The following is a 19,260-nucleotide window of genomic DNA, read 5'->3' as shown; positions in this document are numbered from 1 at the left end:
TAGTAAAACTTGTACTACCAACTTGCCAGGTTTTTGGTGAGGAAAATGAGGCACTACATAAATGTAAGCTATTATCATTAATTGGAGAGGGAAGCTAATTAACAATACAAAGAGGTAGAAGTGCCCCAGTGAGTGGTAAAAACAATTAACTGCCTACAGAATTCAGAGGTGGGAGACAAAGCCTTGAAGGCTCAAGTGTGCAGGGGCAGGCGGGTAGAATTTAGTCTGGGCAGGATTGTGGAAGGTGTAATTGTAAAGAAAAGGATGTGAGAGTGCATTCATCCAAACATCAAATATTTAATCCAGGCCAGGGGAAAGGCTGAAGTAACCTTTTTTCCAAACTCTATTCTATACCCAAACATAGCGCTTTCTTCCCTAATCTTGGTGAAGATGATAGTGAGAACCCTAAGGTGAGAGTATGAGAATGGTGCGTGAAGGTGAACAGCCCATCTATTTAAGAGCCTATGATCGGGGTAGATAGGTGGTGCAGTGGATAGAGCACCAGCCCTGGAAGTCATGAGGACCTGAGTTCAAAAGCAGCCCTTGATACTTGCTAGCAGTGTGACCCTGGACAAGTCACTTAATCCCAATTGTCTTGCCAAAAAAAAAAAAAAAAAGCCTTTGACCAGTTTTCCATCTGCCTTTGTGAGGTACAATTCCCTGGCATGCCAGGAGTACACTAAAAATTCTAAGTTTACAGGCTCGTAGATTTAGAACTGGAAGGGACCTTGGAGGCCATTTGGCTCAAGCCAGCATTAAGTGACTGACTCACGGTCACTGGGTGAACTTTTTTTGCCTTTCTTTGTGTACCTAGTGATTAACACAGTACCTGGTATGTAGTAGGTACCTAATAGATGCTTGTTCAATGACTGCTCTTTCAATGGTTTCTTTGTTTTTTTCTGGGCACACCCAGAAGTCAAAACTACCTTTTCAGCATGTGTCCTAGCAAAATAAGGTAGCATAAGACGGGTACAGGCAGACACAGCCCCACTGTGCTCTGCTACTTTGAAGCTATCTGGGCAGGACAGAGTTGATAAGGAAGCCTTCTCACAAAGCCTGACTGGCCTCATGCCATAATTCACCACCAAGATCTATGAATATTTAATGGGATAGAAAGGGGGGAGGAGCAAAGTCTAAGAGTTACTCCCTCAGGGAGTTTGTAATCTAGGTGGGAATCCCTAGTGCTAAGAGTTAGTCGAAAGATACTGAAAATAGATAGCACTATATTATTAGCTCTCTCTTCCTAGAAAGTTCATTAAGTCATATGATTCTTCAATTAGCCCTACCCTTGAGGCCCAGAGATAGTCCTAGGCTGGGGCTAGGTCCTCTAATGCTATCTAATATCATGTCATAGATAAGGAAATAGAGGCCCAGAAAAGTTAAAAGACTCATCCAAGGTCACCTGGACAGAAGCAGAACCATGATTCAAATCCAGGTCCTCCAACTATAAATCCAATGTTCTTTCTACTAGATGGAGAGCTGGTTTCAGTCTGAGGCATAGATGATAGAATGCTTGCCTTGGAGTCAAGGAGGCTTGGGCTGAAATCCCATCTCTAACACTTATTAGCTATGTGACCATGGACAAATCACTTACTTAACCTCGACAAGCCTCAATTTTCCTATCTGTAAAATGGGGAGATGAATATCTGCCTCCCCTTTTAATGCATAAACTCATGGGATTATTCAGATGAGATGTTTTTATATCCCCAGTGCCTTGCCTGTAGCAGACACTTAATAAACACTCTTTGAATTTAACTGAATAATTAAAGCATTTTACAATGTTCATGTGTACTACACAAATGTCAATTATCAGGATCGTTCCACAGTTAGTTCCCATCCCCAGTGTGCTTCAAGGTAAATTCCCCATATGGGGGAGTCCCAGTAAAGAATGGCTGAACACCAATCAGTGGCCTGGACCCTGGGGAGGCCTTAGGACAGAAGCTAGGGTTGGGCACTTCCTCCCACTAGAGCAGGGGTGGGAAACCTGCAGCCTCTAGGTCACATGTAGCCCTCTAGGTCCTCAAGGGTGGCCCTTTGACTCAATGTGAAGTTTGGGCCTCCCTTGAGGCTGCAGGTTCCCCACCCTCGTTCTAGATGAAAAGCAGCCTGATCTCCATGGAAGCAGGTCATCTTCATGATAGCCCTGTGTGGCTTTCTAGGTATTTTTATTTTTTACTGCCTCAGGATCAAAGAAGGAAGGGCCATGCAAATTGGGAAAACTCCATGGCCTTGGGGGAGAGAGTCATATACTATTAATCAGATTTATGTAAGGGGAATAGCAGAAGCCACTGAGAGGCTGGGATCCAAGGGAGGCTGTGGCCAGGGAAGCTCCCCAGCATGACTTATAAGGGTTTAAGAAATGCCAAGCAGGTTACAAAGACTATCCCTGCCCTCAAGGTGCTCACCGGCTAGTCAAAGGGGTAAGATTACCATACAGGAAACAAATAATGAATACAAGACCAGACAGCACACAATCCAGTATTGTTAAATCTCCGGATGCCAATAAAAAGGGGAAATTCTGAAAAGGGAGGGGCTCCCTATGGACTGCCTGGAGGAGGTGGCTGTTTGAAAGAGCTTGTCTCCTAACCCACATCCTCTACAAAGCAGAGGAAGGAGCCCAAACCAAGTAGAATTCCATACAAGAGCAGCCCCATCAAGCACACAGATATCAACCAACTGGCCCTTTTGGATTGCATTAACAAAACGCACCTGAAATTCATTTCCACTATTTACTCTTAAAAAAGAGAATTCTTTGCACAAACAAGGCTTATTCTTTTTCAGAACTATATGAGGTATTAATAGTCTGATAACTTTGTTCTTCTTCAGTTATGAATTCATTTTTACCTTCTTTTTTCCTAGTTATGTGACCAGTATAATTAAAAGAGTGCTGGATTGGCCTTCAAAGGACCTTGCTCTGAGTTCCAGCTCTCTCACTTACTACTTGCATAATCTTGGGCTTATCCTTTCTGGGCCTCAGTTTCTTCATTCTTAAAATTAGGGGGTTGGATTAGATCGTTTCTGAGGTTCCTTCTATCTATAAATCTCTGATCCTATAGACTATGCTACGGCTTTGGTCAAGTCACTTAATCTTCATAAGCCTCAGTTTCCTCATTTGTATAATAGAGGTGCTGGATTAGGTAACTTCTAAGGTGTTCTAGATTATAGTTTATAAGCTCTGCTTTATAATTTCTAGCTTTAAATCCATGATCTTAAGACATCTATCTTATAACTTTGGGCAAATCCTATAACCTGATTTGCAAAATGGCAAAATAGTTGCATGATATACCTCATTACGAAAAATTAAGTAGTAAGTGGGGACTAGACCCTAGGTTTTCTATCTCCAAGTCCTATACGCTTTGTATGACTGAGAAAAGGCATGTCAAGCTCCCTATGAAACTGGGCCCTAGAGACAGTATGACTTTCAGCCAACCAAACAATGGAAATCCTCACCAAGGTGAAATTAAAATTCATGGAATCCTAGTCTTAGGGTTTGTATGGACCTCAGAGAGGACCTCATCCAACCTGTACTTGGACAGGAATCTTCTTCCTCCCCCATAACATACTTGATAAATGGTCATCTAGCCTTTGACTGAAGATGTCCAGTGCAGGGGGACCCAGGAACTAATGACTTCCTAAGACAGCCCATTTCACTTCTGGATGGCTCTAACTATTGGGAAGATTTTCCTTAGATAGAGCTGAAACCTGCCTCAGCCTCTTATACCCACTGCTCCTATTTTGATCATCTGGGGCTCAGAAGAATGTCCAGTCTTTCTTCTGCAAAATAGACAGATGGGTGATCATGTTTCCATTAAGTCTTTTTTTCTCCAAAAGTTTCTTTAAGTAATCCTTGGATGGTTGGCATGGTTTTCAGTTCTCTCCCTATTCTAGTTGTGTTTCTTAAAATGTGGTATACAGAGCTAAACACAGTTGAGTGATCTAGAAGTACTTTGAGCCCGCTCCTCATTCTAGAAACTGCACGTATATCAATAGCAGCAGGAGATCACATTAGCATATCATATTGATAGATATAGCTAACTCATTTGAGTTTGTAGTCCACTAAGACCCCTAGGTCTTTTTGATGAGAAAGGTCATCACTTAGCTACTCCTCCCTCATCCTGTACTTGCATAGTTGATTTTTTTGAATTCAAATATAGAACTTTACATTTAGTCCTATTAAATTCCACTTCAAAAATATGTGGCTTATTGTTTTAGCCACTTGAGACACTTTTAGGTCCTGATTTTACTGTCCATGTTGGTCTTTCTCCCTGTTTCATGCCATATGCAAATTTATTAAGCATATCATTTCTACCTTACGTAAGGCAGGAGTTTTGCAGATGGTCTTTCTTGTGTCATAGGCCCCTTTTCTACAATCTGGTGAGGCCTATGGCCCTCTTCCCAGAACTGTTTTTAAATGCATAAAACATACTGTATTACAAAGGAAATCAATTATATTGAAACACAGTTATCAAAGCATTAAGAAAACAAGTTCCCAGACCTCAGTTTTAAGAACCCCTAAGTAAGATAAATAAACCCTCCTAAGTCACCGATAAACACACAGCACACAAAGCCAGATTTATTCCAAGCTCTGCCACTAATTTGTCATATGACTTCGACCAAATTGGTTGAGGGCCTTAGTTTTCTCAATTGTAAAATGAGAAATTTAGATAAGATGAATTCTAACATTCCAAGAATGAAGCAGCTTGGTATACTGCTTACTATCTATATGACTTTAGGCAAGTTAGTTTCCCGCTCTGGGCTTCAGTTTCCTGGTTGGTAACTTGATGAAGTTGGCCTTTAAGGTCTCTTCCATTTAGAATCCTAATCCTGAGTCTATGACCCTGATTTCTAGGCCCAGGGTCTAGCAGGGAACTAAAGGGGTTAAAAAAAAAAAGATGGAAAAAACCATTGGCTTGGGGAGTCTGGGGGAGTAAATAAATTTGCTATCCCTGGGTAAGTAGAGCAGACTGAACATCTACATTTCCATTTCAAAGGAAAAGCATGAATCTCAGAAGCCAATTTCCTTTCCTTTGCCCCTAGTTCTCCCCTCCCCGCCCTTTGTTCCTCCCCCATAGGACAAAATGCTACAATCATGTACAAATCAATGAGCCAATATTTATTATCTATTTTGACGGTATCAGTAGGGGTATAAAGGCAGATAAGGTTTAAAGGGTTGGTTGGGGCTGGACACTGGAAAAGGTTTGGACTTTATGATGAAAGGGGGAAGGGGAAGGTTAGGAAATTTATCTGGCTAGCATGTGTAGGGGAAAAGGGGCTGGAGGCAGGAGGCCAGTTAGGAGGTTATTGAAATAGGCCCAGGGATAAGACTTTGGTGGGGGTAAGTGCATGACAATCCGTCCAGGGAACAAAAAGAGCCAGGTTATTGACAAATGAAAAACACTGAATTAGCAAGAAAAAAAAAATACCCCACCCTCTTCTGGCCTCTTTATTCTAGGAGCAAGTTCCTCTTTTTTACCCTGAACTGAGTGTAACAGCTTTGTTGATTCATTCATCATACTCGTCACTCCTCTGAACCAAGTTATGACTTGCAAGGGGGGTGGAGATGGGGGTTGGGGAGGCAGGTACTAAGTCACAGAATGGGGTAATAAGTTCTAACTTGTAAGTCAAGTAATAGAGTTGGGGGAGAAAACTAAATCGAAGAAAGGGTCAGGGAAGAGGCCACAGAAAGAAACAATTCAATTCGATTGAGCAAAAATGATTTATTATGAGAATTTGTTAAACTCCTATTATGAGCAAGGCTCCGTGCTAGATTCCAGAGAATCATGAAGGTTGGAGTTTCCAGGGCTGTCCCACATAGGGCAAGTCACTAGAGCCCTCAGTGCCTGGAGGCAATGGCCTGAGGCTAAATGGAGAAGCTGGTGCTGATTTGTTCTGGTTTGGGGACAGTTTGCTACATTAAGGAAATTTCAGATGTGGTAAAACAACAACAATAACAAGAAAGAATCAGCCTTCAAGGAAAATAATGTAAAATGTAAATGGAGGTAATAATGGCACTATTAATTTCCCTGGGTTGCAGTAAAGACAAAATAAGATATTTGTAAAGCACTTAGCAAACCTTAAAACACTATATAAATGCTAGCTATGATTATGGTTATCATCATCAACACCACCATCATCACTGGAGGGTGTGGTGCAGGTAAGTGTAATACAAGGTAGAGTTGATTGGAGGGACCCAAATAAAATGCTGAAGGAAAACTTGAGGATGATTTTACATTGGGAGGGAGAGGCTGATAGGGAGAGGCAGGGAAGGCTGGAAGTGGCATCTGAACTGCACCTTGATGCAGAAAGAGATGTTCCATTTTCCAAGCCCATTTTGGGAGCACAGAATGAGGGTGGGGAGGCCCAGCGTCCAGCCCAAAGCCACCTTACCTCCCTTTTCCACCGAGCCAGCCACTCATCTCTCTTGCGTTTACTGATGTAGTAGGGATCCCCAGCCTGGAAGGTGAGCCGCTGCATGGGCCGCTGTCGAAGACTGGACTCCCAGCCCAGACCTCCCCGTAATCGTCCCCGAGCTCCCTAGGAAGGGGAGAGAGGCAGACAGGCAGACAGACAGACAGACATTCAGGAAGGTGTTGGCACTCTCTCTCTCTCTCCCCTCATTGTCACCAGGGTCCATTATTGCTAAAAGGCAAACAGAGAAGGGACTAGAAAGTCCCTGCAAAAAAGGAATGGAACTACTGTGACCTGCAGACCAGAACCCTTGATCTTGGGCCTCAGAGATCCTCTAGAGAAGCACTAAATTAAGGAGTTAAGAGGGTCAGATAAGATGATATGTGCAAAGCATTTTGCAGACTTTCAAGTGCTATGACCACCATCACCATCATTACAGATGAGGAGTTTTATGCACAGACATCCACCAGCCAGAAGGGAGAGGGCCATTTACTAGCAGTGTGACCCTGGGTGAGTCACTTAACCTCTCTCAGCCTCAGTTTCCTGACTTATAAAATGGGGATAATATTAGCACCTACTTCCCAGTATTATTTGTGCAGATAAAATGAGATATTTGTGAAGTGCTTTGCAAACCTTAAAGCACTCTATTAAACGCTAGCTATTATTATTAGGAGAGGAGAAGCACGAGAGGCCAAATTGCAGACCTTTGAGGCTATAGTCATTTCACAGATGAGGATGCTGAGAGGCAAACTTGTCCAAGGTCCCACAGGTAGTAAATGACAGTCAGGATTTGAACCCCCATGTTTCAGCTCCAAATCCAGTGCTCTTTCCATGACTAACAACTAACCCGAACAACTCCCTCACCCCTTTCCTACATAGTGATTAAGAATGGAGAAGGTAGAGTTAGGCCATCCTTGGTGCTCCCCCTCATGACCTGTCCGAAATGAACATGGCCCCCTCCTATGGCTCTCCTCCCAGTACCCACTAGGCACAATCAAGTCCAGAGGATGGAGAGGGAAACTCTCCAGGCTTCTCTCTCTTCTTAGAATTAGGACCCAGAGACCAAACTGCCCTTGTGAGTTGGGAGCAAATACTTGCCTCCATTTTCACAGAATCAAAGTGGGTTTCCTCCTTCTCTTCTTTGCCTGTGGAGAGAGAAGAGCAAGGGCTCATCAAATTGATCCTCACTCCCCCTAGGAGTGGCATAATTGTTGCTGCAAGATCCTGAGACCCAGGATTGTACCCAAGAGGCACCTGGTTCTGGGAGGCCTCCCTCAGTTACTAGCCTGGCTAGATCCAGCTCTGCCCTTCCCCCATTAGCTAGAAGTAGGCACAGAGTGGAGGGATTTTAGGGAGAAAGAATTAGGACAGAAGCTGCTGAGGGGTTTGGAGCTCAGTCCTGAGTGGGGGATCTGTAGTTCAGTCAGAGTTGTGGTTTCCTGTGCGTTGTCTGTCTCTGATACTCAGAAAGCAGCTATAAATAACTGCTTCTCACTGCCCAGGTGCAGAGAAGGGAGGACAAAGGTGGGAGAAGGCAGGAAAGGTCAGGGTATGGAAAAGAAAATGGGGAGGGCCCACATGCTTGTGAATACCCTCCAGGCCTTTCCATGGGCTCCAAAAGGGATTGTTTGCCTGTCTGTTATTTAGGAGTACATGTGAAGGTGCCTGAGCCAGCTACTCCGTGGTGTGTGTGTTCATGTATGTTCTCTCCTGTGTGATGACAGATTTTCAGACCTCTAGCAAATATTATGTAGGGAAGAGATTGGAAGCCAGGAGGGCTGGTTCCACATTCATCTTTGCTGCTAATTGGTTTTATGACCTTAGGAGCATAGATTTTGTGGCTAGAGGATATCTTAGCAGCCACGTAGCCCAACTCCTCTCCTTTTACAGATCAGGAAACTGAGGCTCAAGGGGTGAAGCATTCTGCCCAAGTGGCAGAGCAAGGATTTAAACCCAGGTTCTCAGACACCAAATCCAGCACTTTCCCGGCTCTTTCTCTCTAACAGGTCACAGCCTCTTCAGGGCTGTGTAATTAAATGTATTCTATCTAAAATTGGATGATAGGAGTGGATCCTTTAATTCTGTAGCCTGTGTCCCCCAAGTGCTAGCTTTGCCCTTTTGACAAATGGCCCATAGCAGTTCTCTCTGGCCTGAATTCCTTCTCAGACTGTGCAATAGCTTTGCCTTGCTTATCCATCCAGGTTTCTGAGAAATCTGATTCCAAATAGTAGTAGTAGCCAAAGAACCTTGGCTACCTTGGCTGCCTCCTCATTTTACCACAGTCCCTCTCTTGTGGTCACAATTCAGAAGGGAGATTCCCTTGGAATCTCCATGCCTCTTCTTCTACTTCCTGAAAGGCCCTCAGCATCTCAGGCTGCATCTCTGCCCTTCCCAGGCCCAGCCTTCTAGCTGGCTCTGGAGCAAGGCCAGGCACTGCTCTGTGAGGCTGCTGCTTCCTCCCTCCCAGCCCTTTCTCTCTAGGTCCAACCAGCTGGCTTCAGGATTAGGTTATTTACTCATTTCCCAGTTTCCGGCCAGGGGCTCATTCCCCTCAGTTCCCACTTAGGGGCCCTGGATGCTTTCTTTCAGAGAGAGAGAGTATTTGAGTTGAAGTTTGAGCTTATGGCAGGAGGTTGTGTCGGAGACTTCTGGAGGTTAGGAAGCGGGGCAGGTGGGAAATGGGAGGGGTGCAAGGAGCCTGTAATAAAACAAAACAGTCCCCACTTGCTGCTGCAGCTCCAAAGCAGAAAAGCAACTAGAACATCAGATCAACTAGAATGCAGAGATCTCCCATAGGGATTTTTCCCACCCTCTAACCTCCACTTGGGGCTCTTTCCTCCATCTAAATGTCCATTGATGTCACTCACTACTCCCCTTCTGGAGACTGTGCCCCCTGGGACTCCAAACCTCTTTCCCTCATATACCCACAACCCATAACTTCCAGATATCAATAGTCTCATGACCCAAACTAGTTGTGAAGATTCACCGTGCCATAGGTTGGCGTGGGGGGATAAGAGGAAAGGATCAAGAAATACACAATGGGGGAATGAGTTGCATTCCACTCCACAGAAGAACCCGACCAAACCTGTTAGGTCTATAACCCCAGAAGCTGTGCTGAGCCTGGAGGGTGAGGGTACACATGGGAATAAAAAAGAATATGTGTGTGTATGTTTGCTATGGGCTAGTGTGTGGGTGGGGGGAGGAGGGTGTGGATATTTTGAAACTCTTAAGTGACTTTTCATCCTTATAGACTTTTACAGCTTTCCCCTAGTTTATCTGTTTCTACCTTCCCCTGCTTTACTTCCCCTCACTCTAACCACAGCCATCTCCCTGACTTTTCCTCTGGTTTCGACATGGGCCTCCTAGAAGATTTCCTTCCCACAGTTCCCTTCCTCACCCGAGAATATTTCCTGGGGCCCCCACCTCTCCTCCCTGACTGCTTGGAAGGGCTTTGGTCGCCCCTTTCTCAGGACACTGACCTTTTGACCTGGAAAGTCTTGAGCTGTAATCCCAGCTCTGCCACAGTGGGACCCAAGATCAGCTGCCGCTTTTGTGCAACTGGAGGGATTTGCAGGAGTCTGACACAGCATCTGTGTCAAATCTAGGCCTTAGAGCAAGGTCACTCAGGTTCCTACATTCACCTTCTTTTTTGTTTGACCAAGATCCCAAACTACACTGAATCCTCCACTGAAAATGTTTTTGGCCATTAGATAAATGTCAGGCTCCCTTTCTAAACCAATTCTTTTTTTTTTTTTTTTTTTGGTTAGGCAATTGGGGTTAAGTGACTTGCCCAGGGTCACACAGCTAGTAAGTGTCAAAAGTCTGAGGCCAGATTTGAACTCAGGTCCTCCTGACTCCAAGACTGGAACTCTGTCCCCCATGCCACCTAGCTGCCCCTCTAAATCAATTCTAAAGCGTTCCTTTTCACTCCACCCCACCCCAGTCAGAATTCTTATCCTCTAAGAAATTCTCCCACTTTCTTCTCTCCCCAGATGTCCTTGATCATTGAATTATAGACCTAGAGCTGAAAGGGTCCTCAGAGGCCATCTAAGCCAACCAGCACTTGACCTGGAACCTCCTCCATAACACTGATAACCAGTGGTTACTGGATTTTGCCTATAGATATTTAGTGAAGGGAAATCCACTACCTACAACAACTCCAGCTGTTTGGAAGTTTTTCCTTTCATCAAGTCAAGTCAGCAAACATTTATTAAGCACTTATTAAGCACCGGGCACTGTGCATCTGCCTCTTGGCTTCTTGTACCCAGTGTTCCTAATCTTGCCTTCTAGGGCCAAGCAGAGCAAATCTAATCCTTCCACATGACAGCCCTTTAATTACTTGAAGACATCTGTCATGTCACCCCCTGGGTCTTCTCTCTAGGATGCATAGTTTCAGTTCCTTCAACCTCTCTCTGTATGGCATGGTTCTTTAGTTATTTCTCTACTCTGCCCATTCTTTTCTGGATGTCTTCTAGCTCAACAATATCTTTCCTAAAATGTGGAACCCAGAATTCAATACCATATTCCAGGTGGGTTCTGACCAGGGCAGTACACAATGGAACTCTAAATCTCCCTTGTCTTCGTTCCCCTAGCTTTCTTAATGTAGGCAAAGATGCATGTGTTGTTTCTTAGGCACACCCTCCCTATCTTGTACAAAAGAGGTCTTTTCCAGCCCAGTACTATCATGCAGCAGACAAGATATACTTGGCATGAACTAAAGGCACTTTTTCTTTCCCTCTCACATCTATCTGACCTCTAGGTCTGACCTAGGCCCTTAGGGTGGTATCTGCTTTGTAGGAGATTGATTAATACAACTCCAATATCAATTCAAGTCCTGGGGGTACCAGGAAGAGGAATTTAGTTTGAGATCAGTCTGGGAAATTGAGCCTGTTATATGGAGGGCCTGAAGAACAACCATGTTGACCCTATTTGAGATGTAACTAGATCACTAAGACTGAGATAGCACTAGGTCAGCCTCTAAGAAGGAGTAACATTTGCCCTGGTGATAGCGCTCTGTCTGAACCTCAACTATTTTACTGGTTAGGAATTAAGGGGTCAGCTAGGAAGTTCACACCCGCCCAAATAATGGCTCTGGCGCCTCCCAGTGGAGTATCCGTCTTCAGAGATCCCTCATCCGCCTCTAGCCCATTTCCTTATTCCTGAGGTCCCTACATGGATGATAGGCAATGCATAGGTGCACTGGGAGAGGTTACCCTTGATCCCCTCTAAGCAATCAATTGATTGATGGATAGAGAAGCAACAAAGGATGCGTGGGCCCATTGAGAAAGCTTCCTCTAAGAATCTTAGGAGAATTTTAGGAGAGAGCCTGTGGGGCTGGGGCTAAATACTCAACACAGAGATTGAGACCCACATCCTAATCTTTCTGGACAAGTTATTTGATGACTACAAAGTTAAGCCTCTTCATCTGTCAATTGAGAGGAATGAACAAGGATCTCCAGCTCTCAGAAAACATTCTTTTATTCTATGACGAAAGGATGCTGGCAAAGTGGGATTCTTTCAATCCCTCGACAACTCCACAACCCACCCACATAACCACCAACGTGTCAATAATAACCCTACACAAAGCCGAAACATCTCTGCAGTGGCTCAGTGATTCCCACTTTCCAAACATCCAAGCAACCCCACTAGGATCTTTAGTAATCCCGCAGCAAATTAAGAACAGAAAACAGCTCAGCCTCTGAGGCAGCTGGTGGTGATGTGGACAGAGTGTTGGCCCTGGAGTCAGGAAGACCTGAGTTCAAATCTACCCGCAGACATTTACTAGCTCTCTGATCCTGAGCAAGTCACTTAAGCTCTCTGTGCCTCAATATCCTCATCTGTAAAATGGGGATAATACCTTGTGGGAATGAATGAGATAATATTTGTAATAAGCATTTAGCATAGTGCCTGACAAAGAGTAAATAAATAAATTCTTATTCCCTTCTCTTCCCTTCCCCAAGTCTTTCTCCTCAACTTGACAGATCTCTGCTTTTTAGGTAGTGGGAAGCCTGGACATCTCTTCCTAACATACTCAGCACCAAGACAAAAAGGAGGCCAAAGATTCTGGGAGCCCTTGGGAGCAGAGACACAGACAAGACCAGAGACAGAAACCAGACTCTTTAAAATACACACAACGAAGAGAAAAATGGCCAAGGTCAACATGATCACAGAATAGCTTTCCTGGCTCTGAGTCTATACTGGTCCTAGCAAAATGGTGCCCCACAACAGGAAGATTTCAGTAAATACATCTGGGACTCTCCAAATTAAATGGTGAAGAGGTTATAAGGATCATAGGATTGAAATGGGATGGCATATTAGAGATCAAATCCAGCTCCCCCAGAGATGAGGGAGAACTGAGAAAGAAGATTTGAACCCAGGTCTTCAGACTCCAAATCTAGTATTCTTTCCATTGAGATCATACCAATAGCCTGGATAGTGATGCCAGGCTCCCCCTCCCCTTGCCCAAGGACTCAGCAACCATTCCAAGGTCACCAAGGTCACTTTCCAACACCCCTTCCAGGTTCTCTTCCAGTTAAACCATTCCCTTACCTATTTATCTTATGAAAAAGCTGACAGATCCAGGATAGCTCCCTGTCAGTTCTCCCAGACTCAATCCGTAATCTGGGGGAAGGAGCCCTTGCCTGCCAGGATTCCATTCTCTAAAGGGAACTAAGTGCTCACTCAACCCACTAAAAGAGGATAGTTCTATTTAAAGGGAAGATACAAGTGGGAGGCAAGGGAAGGGCCAGGGGACCCAGGCCTAGGCAATTTGAAGGACCTGGCTTTCCCTGTCTCACTCTTCCTAAATCTGGAATATGATTCACTTGGGTGATTTTTTAAGACACAGGATCATGGTGTTTTCTCTAAACATTGTATCTGGATACAATTATAATGGATTATACTAATTAATTTACTTATTTCATCTTATATACTTTCAAGAAGGGCCTCTCGAAATTGAAATGCACTTACACAAAACAACATGCAAATTACTAACGATTCTACAGCTCTGCCTAGAAGTGAGTTGCTTGAACCTGAAGGAGAAATGGAGGCCGTAGTCTAGAACTGCATAAACAGAAGCTACCAGGAGGGAACAGCATTCCGTCTTCTGTTTTTGGCCACATCCTGGAAGGGTCTGTATCTCACAAGCTCCCATGAGCTTAGTGTCCATTCTAGGACTCTCTTAGGGCCTCTAGATACAATCCTTCTTCTCCTAACTCTTCCATGACTTAATTTCCCATTTTCTAGCCAGGTAAACTCACACTCCAAGTACAGCAGGCTCAAAGCATCTCTGCAGGGAAAGAATACAATGGCCTTCAACTTTTACAGCTTCACCCAAGGCCGAGGGGTAGGAAAGCAGAGCAATTGGGTAGATAGAGCATATTCATAATTTACTACCCCCAAACACCAGGCTCCTCAAGATCCCTGATACCCAAACTTTTGGTGCTTCCTTGTCTCCTAGAATGCAGAAAAGGGGGATGGATCAGAGTCGGGGGTGGGGGGAACCTACAGCTTCTTCAAGCGCCAGCCTGCAAGCTCCATCTTGTTCTCAATTCTGGATTCATTGCTAGGTCCACCCCTAGGGTGTCATTGAAATCCATGACCACAGTCCCTTAAGAATACTCCTGAGAAAAATTACAGACTAGAGGGCCATAATGCTTAAGTTAAGTCTTGACAACTGAGGACTCACCGCCCACAACAGGGGCTTCTTGCCCATCCTTGGGGGTACAGCAGCCATTCTCCAGGGTGCGGGCAGCCTCCGGGGCGCTTTCTGCCTCAGTCTCTCCATCAGCCCGTGCCCCGCCCTTTCGCCCAGCAGGGCTCCCTTCCTCTGGCTGGGGCTCACTGAGCTTCTCCACATCCCCATTGGGCAGCAGCTCTGCAGGACTGGTGTCCTGAGCCATGGAGGGGGACTTTGAAGTTGCGGCAACGTCCTTAGAGGTGTCACTGTTTTCCACCTTAAGAGATGAGAGAGAAAAAACATGGCAAGGTATTAGACAAAAGAGCAGCAAGTTTACTGGTTTCGTTGTTCCTGATCCCCGGTTCCCGATTGATAAACTTGACACCCACCAAAAGCATACCCACCAAAAGACTCCAGTGCCTCCCAATCTAAAGCCCTGATCTAAGTCCAATGCTTCTCAGACTATTAGAACAATCACACTGTTCTCCTAGTCCAGTCCCAGTTGGATTCGAATGTCCTCAGTTTGACTCTGGTGTTCTCCCCTCTAATTTTAATACTTGGGACCCTCCCCTTACACACTCCCTTCTCTTCACCTTTCAAGGCCAAACCCCAATTCTAGGCAATGATTAACTGCCTGGGAGAGTAGGAAGGTCAGGGCCATAAAGCTAAGTTGTCCCATAAAGGGGCTTACCAAAGGGCCTCTCTGATCCCCAAATCAATGAACTCAACTCCACCCAGCCTAGCCCCAGCCCCATGGTCCTTTAAAATAAGTGTGATAACTAGGTTGACATGGGAGTCGATAGAGGTGGGGGTAGAAATCTCCCTCTTATCACCTGTTGGCTTAAAGCTGTTCTTATCCCTAAGAAACCATCTAGGGGTTACAGGTAGGGTGACCGCTCCTTGACACACCTACTGGGCTCAGAGCATTGGAACCTGGATTACTTCAGGTCCTCCAGGATCTTAAAGGCAGGTCAAATTATTCACTAGGTAATATTTATCCTTAGCTTCAGGGCAGATGAAAGAAAGAAACATGAGAAAGCATTAGACAGATAGCATCAAGTTTGCCAAACTGGAGTCACAGTCCACAAGCCATAATCTAAATGTCCATGAAGGGACTGGTTTGCTTCTCAAGCAGACTTCAGTGCTTTCCAATGTCCACACCCTATGCCTGGACCCTGTCTTTCCCTCCCTGTCTACCTCCCCACCCCTGTGGACCTCCTTCCATATCAGCATGATCTAGTGGGAAAAGCTGTGGATTTGGAGTCAGGGGACCTGACAGTGCTGCTTACTGATGGTGTAACCTTGGGTAAATCATTTATTCTCTCTGGGCCTCAGTTTTCTCACCTGTAAAATAGGAAGATTGGACTAGATGGCCTCCTTCAGCCTCTTAACAACAATAATAGCTAGCATTTATATAGAGCTTTGAGGGTTGCAAAGCTCTTTACATATGTTAATTCCTTTGATCCTCATAACAACCCAGTGAGGTAGTTGCTATTACCCCCATTTTACAGGTGGGAAAACTGAGACCCAGAGAAATTAAACTACTTGCCCAAGGTCACATAGCTAGTAAGTGGGTAAGGCAAGATTCAAACTCAAGTCTTCTTGACTCCAAGTTAGCTGCCCTTTGATCATATGAGTCCTAGGACTGCCCTTTTTTCCTGGCATCTTCTAGCTGCTTTCTTGTATCTACCCTTCCAATAAAATTTCAGGTATCATAATCTCATTCCTGCAGGGCTCAATGAGTTAGTGAGCCAATCTGATACAAACACAAAAATATAAACCAGTCCCTGCCCTCAAGGAGCTTATGTTCTAATAAAGGGAGGGGAAAAATATACACAGACAATTAAATACAAAATATATGCAAAATGCTTTGGGGAGAACACCAAATAATTGGCTGAGGGTAATCTCATGTAGGAAGCGGCACTTGGTTAGACCCTTAGAAGGAACTAAGGATTTTCAAAACCAGAGATGAGGTGGTGCAGCATTACCCAGGGATGAGGAGGGAAAGTCTACATAGAGAGAGAGCAAATAGGATTATTTGCCCAGAACGTAGATTTCATGGGGAGAGGGGTGTAAATGGGAAATTGGATTGGTAACAACCATTTACTGAACTAAAATGAAAGACAGGGAGGAGCAAGATTGCAAAGGGTTTTAAGTACCCTCACCCACCCCCCAAAAAAAGAGGTTAAAAAAGAGCTTGTGTTTGATTCTAGAGCCAATAGGGTGTTTATGGAGTAAGCTAGTGCCAAGGTCAGCTTTGTGCTTCAGGAATGTCACAGGCAGCTGTGTGGAAGAGGTGACCAACACCTGAAGCAGGGAGAGCAAAGAGAAGGCTATTATAATAATTATCCAGGTGAGATGTGAGATGGGCCCAAACTTGGGTGGTGATCATGTGAATGGAGAGAGAGGTAGATTCAAGAGATGTGTAGGTGAAATTGACAAGACTTGACAAAATGATTGGATCAGGATGATGAGGAAGAGTGAAAAGTCAAAGGTGACAGAAAGCTTGCAAACCTGGGTGACAAAGAAGGGTGGTATTCTCAACAGAAATAAGGAAGTTAGAAAGAAGCTTGGGTTAAGGGGAAAGATAGAGTTCTGTTTTGGAGATACTGAGTTTGATATGCCTATGGGGTATTCAGGTGAAAACATCCAGCAGGCAGCTGACAATGTGGGACTGGAGATCCAGAGAAATGAGGGTCAAATGTGTATATTTGGGAATACCTGCCCAGAAATAATAATTGAACCCATCAGACCTAATGACATCACTTAGAGAAAAGATATGGCATGGTGAGAGAAAAGGGAGTAGGATGGCGCTCTAGGGGTACAACCATAAAGACAGGATAGAGGGATGGATGATGATGCAGCAAAGGAGAGTGTGGGGTACCCGACCTGCTGATCGGTCAGAGGGCACCTAGTGCTTTGAACAGACAGCCTCTCTACAATTATCCTAACCATTGCAAATGCCTCCACTGAATTTTTGTCTTCAGTCCAACAGAGGAGAGGATATTGACAAGCTGAGAAGGACCCTTCTTCCCTTACTCCTTAGAGCTCCAGTTCAGATATATAGGTATGGGTTTGGTACGATATGGCTGGACCTACTTATGTTTCTCTATTCTCTACTATAGTTGCCAGTTAGAAAGTGTCCCTTGAATTCCCTACCCTGTGGACTTGGTGGCATGGTGAGTTATTCAACTAGGTTGGAGAGAAGGGAAATGTAATGAAATGAAGTTGGAAAAATGAAATGAACCTACAGCAAGATTGTTGAGAACCTTGCATACTGAGCTGAGAAGTCTGAACTTTTATTCAGTTGGCAATGGGGAGCCACTGAAGGTTTTGAGGCAGGGAAGGCAGCTGCATTTTAAGAAGAATGATTTGACAATGCTGTATAAGATGGATTTGAGGAAAAGAGACTTGGGGAACAGTTACAATAGTCTAGGGCTCTCCTATTACCTTTACCCCCAAAGTCAGACTTTTCTAGAATTTTAGAGTTAAAATAGAAAAAGACTTTACACATATAAATGATAATAGGTTATTTCAACTACCACAGAGTTAAGAGTGAGAAGATATTTAGCTCACTTATATACCCCAAATCCCTCATTTTGCAATTGGCAAAACTCAGGCCCAGAGAAAGGACTAGATGTTCCCAAGGTTACATAAATTACCAGGATTTGAACCTGACTCCAAATCTAGGTTTTTTCCTACTAGACCACCCTGGTTCCCATAAGAAGAAAACAGTCCCTTCAGAACTAGTTCTAAGGTCTGTTCCAGTGCTAAGATTTTCAGATTGATTACTGCTGTCTAATCTGGAGCTATAGAAGCCTGGCAGGCAAAGTAAAAGATGGAAATAAAGAATCAGTTATTGATTCAACAAACATTTATGGAGGGAGGATGTTAGGTCCAACTTGAAAATCAATCAATCAATTTATTAACATTTATTAAGTCCCTACTATGTGCCAGGCACTGTGCTAAGCTCTGTGGATACAAAAAGAGGCAAAAGATAACCCTTACCTTCAAGAAGCTTATAATCTGATAGGGGATGCAAACACACACACACATATACACACCAAGCTACATTCAGGATAAATAGGAGATAACTAACTGAGGGAAGGCACTGGAACTAAGAAGGTTTGATGAGGGAGGGGGCATATTTGAGAGATGTTGCAAAGGTGAAATTGACAGAACTGGGCAACAGCTTGGATATGGGGTGGGGGTGAGATAGTGAGGAGTTCGGGATGATTGCTTGGTCATGAGCCTGAGGGACTGCAAGGATGTTGTTGCCCTCTAGAGTAGCAGGAAAGGTAAGAGGTGGGCACTGTTTAGAGGCCAAGACAACGATTTCCCTTTTAGACATGTTAAGCTTAATGTTTACTGGACATTCAGTTTGAGATGTCTGAAAAGCAGTTGGAGATTAGAGATTGAAGATCCGCAGAGAGACTGGGGCAAGAAAGGTAGATTTGAGAATCATCAGAATAGAGATGCTGATGAGATGATCACCAAGTGAAATAGTGTAGCAGAAGAGAAGAGGGCCCACAGCAGAGCTCTGAAGGACACCTACAGTGAGAGGATGTGATCTGGAGAAGGACCCAGCAAAGGAGGCAGAGAAGGAACGGTCAGATAGGTAGGAGGAAAACCTGGAGAGAGTAGTGTCCCAAAAACCTAGAGAGAAGAGTGTCAAGGAATAGAGAGTGATTTACACGTCAAAGGCTATAGAGAGGTCAAGGAGAATGAGGATTGAGAAAAGGCCATTGGATTTGGCAATTAAGAGACTGTTAGTAACTTTGGAGAGAGAAGTTTCAGCGGAATGATAAATTTGAAAGCTGAATTATAAGGGGTTAAGAAGAGGGTGAGAAGAGAGAAAGTGGAGGTACTAATTGTACACAGCCCTTTTGAGTTTAGCCACAAAGTGCAGGTGAGCTGTAGGATGATAGTTAGCAGGGATGGAAGGATCAAGTGAGGGTTTTTTCAAGATGGAGAGACATGGGCATGTCAGTAGGCAGGAGGAAATGAGCTAGCAGGCAGGAAGAGATTGAAAATAAATGAAAAAGTGAGGATAACAGTGAGGATGAGGGGCAATCTGTTGGAGGAGATAGAATGCAATGGGATTGCGTGGACAGGTAGAGGGGTCCACCTTAGGAAGGAGTAAGGCCACTTCATCATGTGAAACAAAGGTGAAA

At 44.4% G+C, this 19,260-nt stretch overlaps 1 protein-coding gene across 1 annotated transcript in view; it reads right to left on the bottom strand.

Moving 5' to 3' along the window:
- The window catches only part of DNMT3A (DNA methyltransferase 3 alpha), a 96,205-nt gene that overhangs the window by 51,239 nt on the left and 25,706 nt on the right, over positions 1–19,260 (bottom strand). Inside the window, exons 3-5 of the mRNA XM_027850369.1 lie at positions 14,096–14,363; positions 7,507–7,553; positions 6,388–6,534 (exon numbers count right to left, since the gene is read on the bottom strand). Coding sequence (XP_027706170.1) covers positions 6,388–6,534; positions 7,507–7,553; positions 14,096–14,363 — 462 coding nt within the window. The remainder of the gene's footprint in view (positions 1–6,387; positions 6,535–7,506; positions 7,554–14,095; positions 14,364–19,260) is intronic.

Source organism: Vombatus ursinus, unplaced genomic scaffold (assembly GCF_900497805.2).
Source record: "Vombatus ursinus unplaced genomic scaffold, bare-nosed wombat genome assembly UNPS02009062.1, whole genome shotgun sequence".
Taxonomy (NCBI): Eukaryota; Metazoa; Chordata; class Mammalia; order Diprotodontia; family Vombatidae; genus Vombatus; species Vombatus ursinus.
Note: the sequence above shows the minus strand (reverse complement) of the source record. Positions and strands in the feature narration are given on the sequence as shown.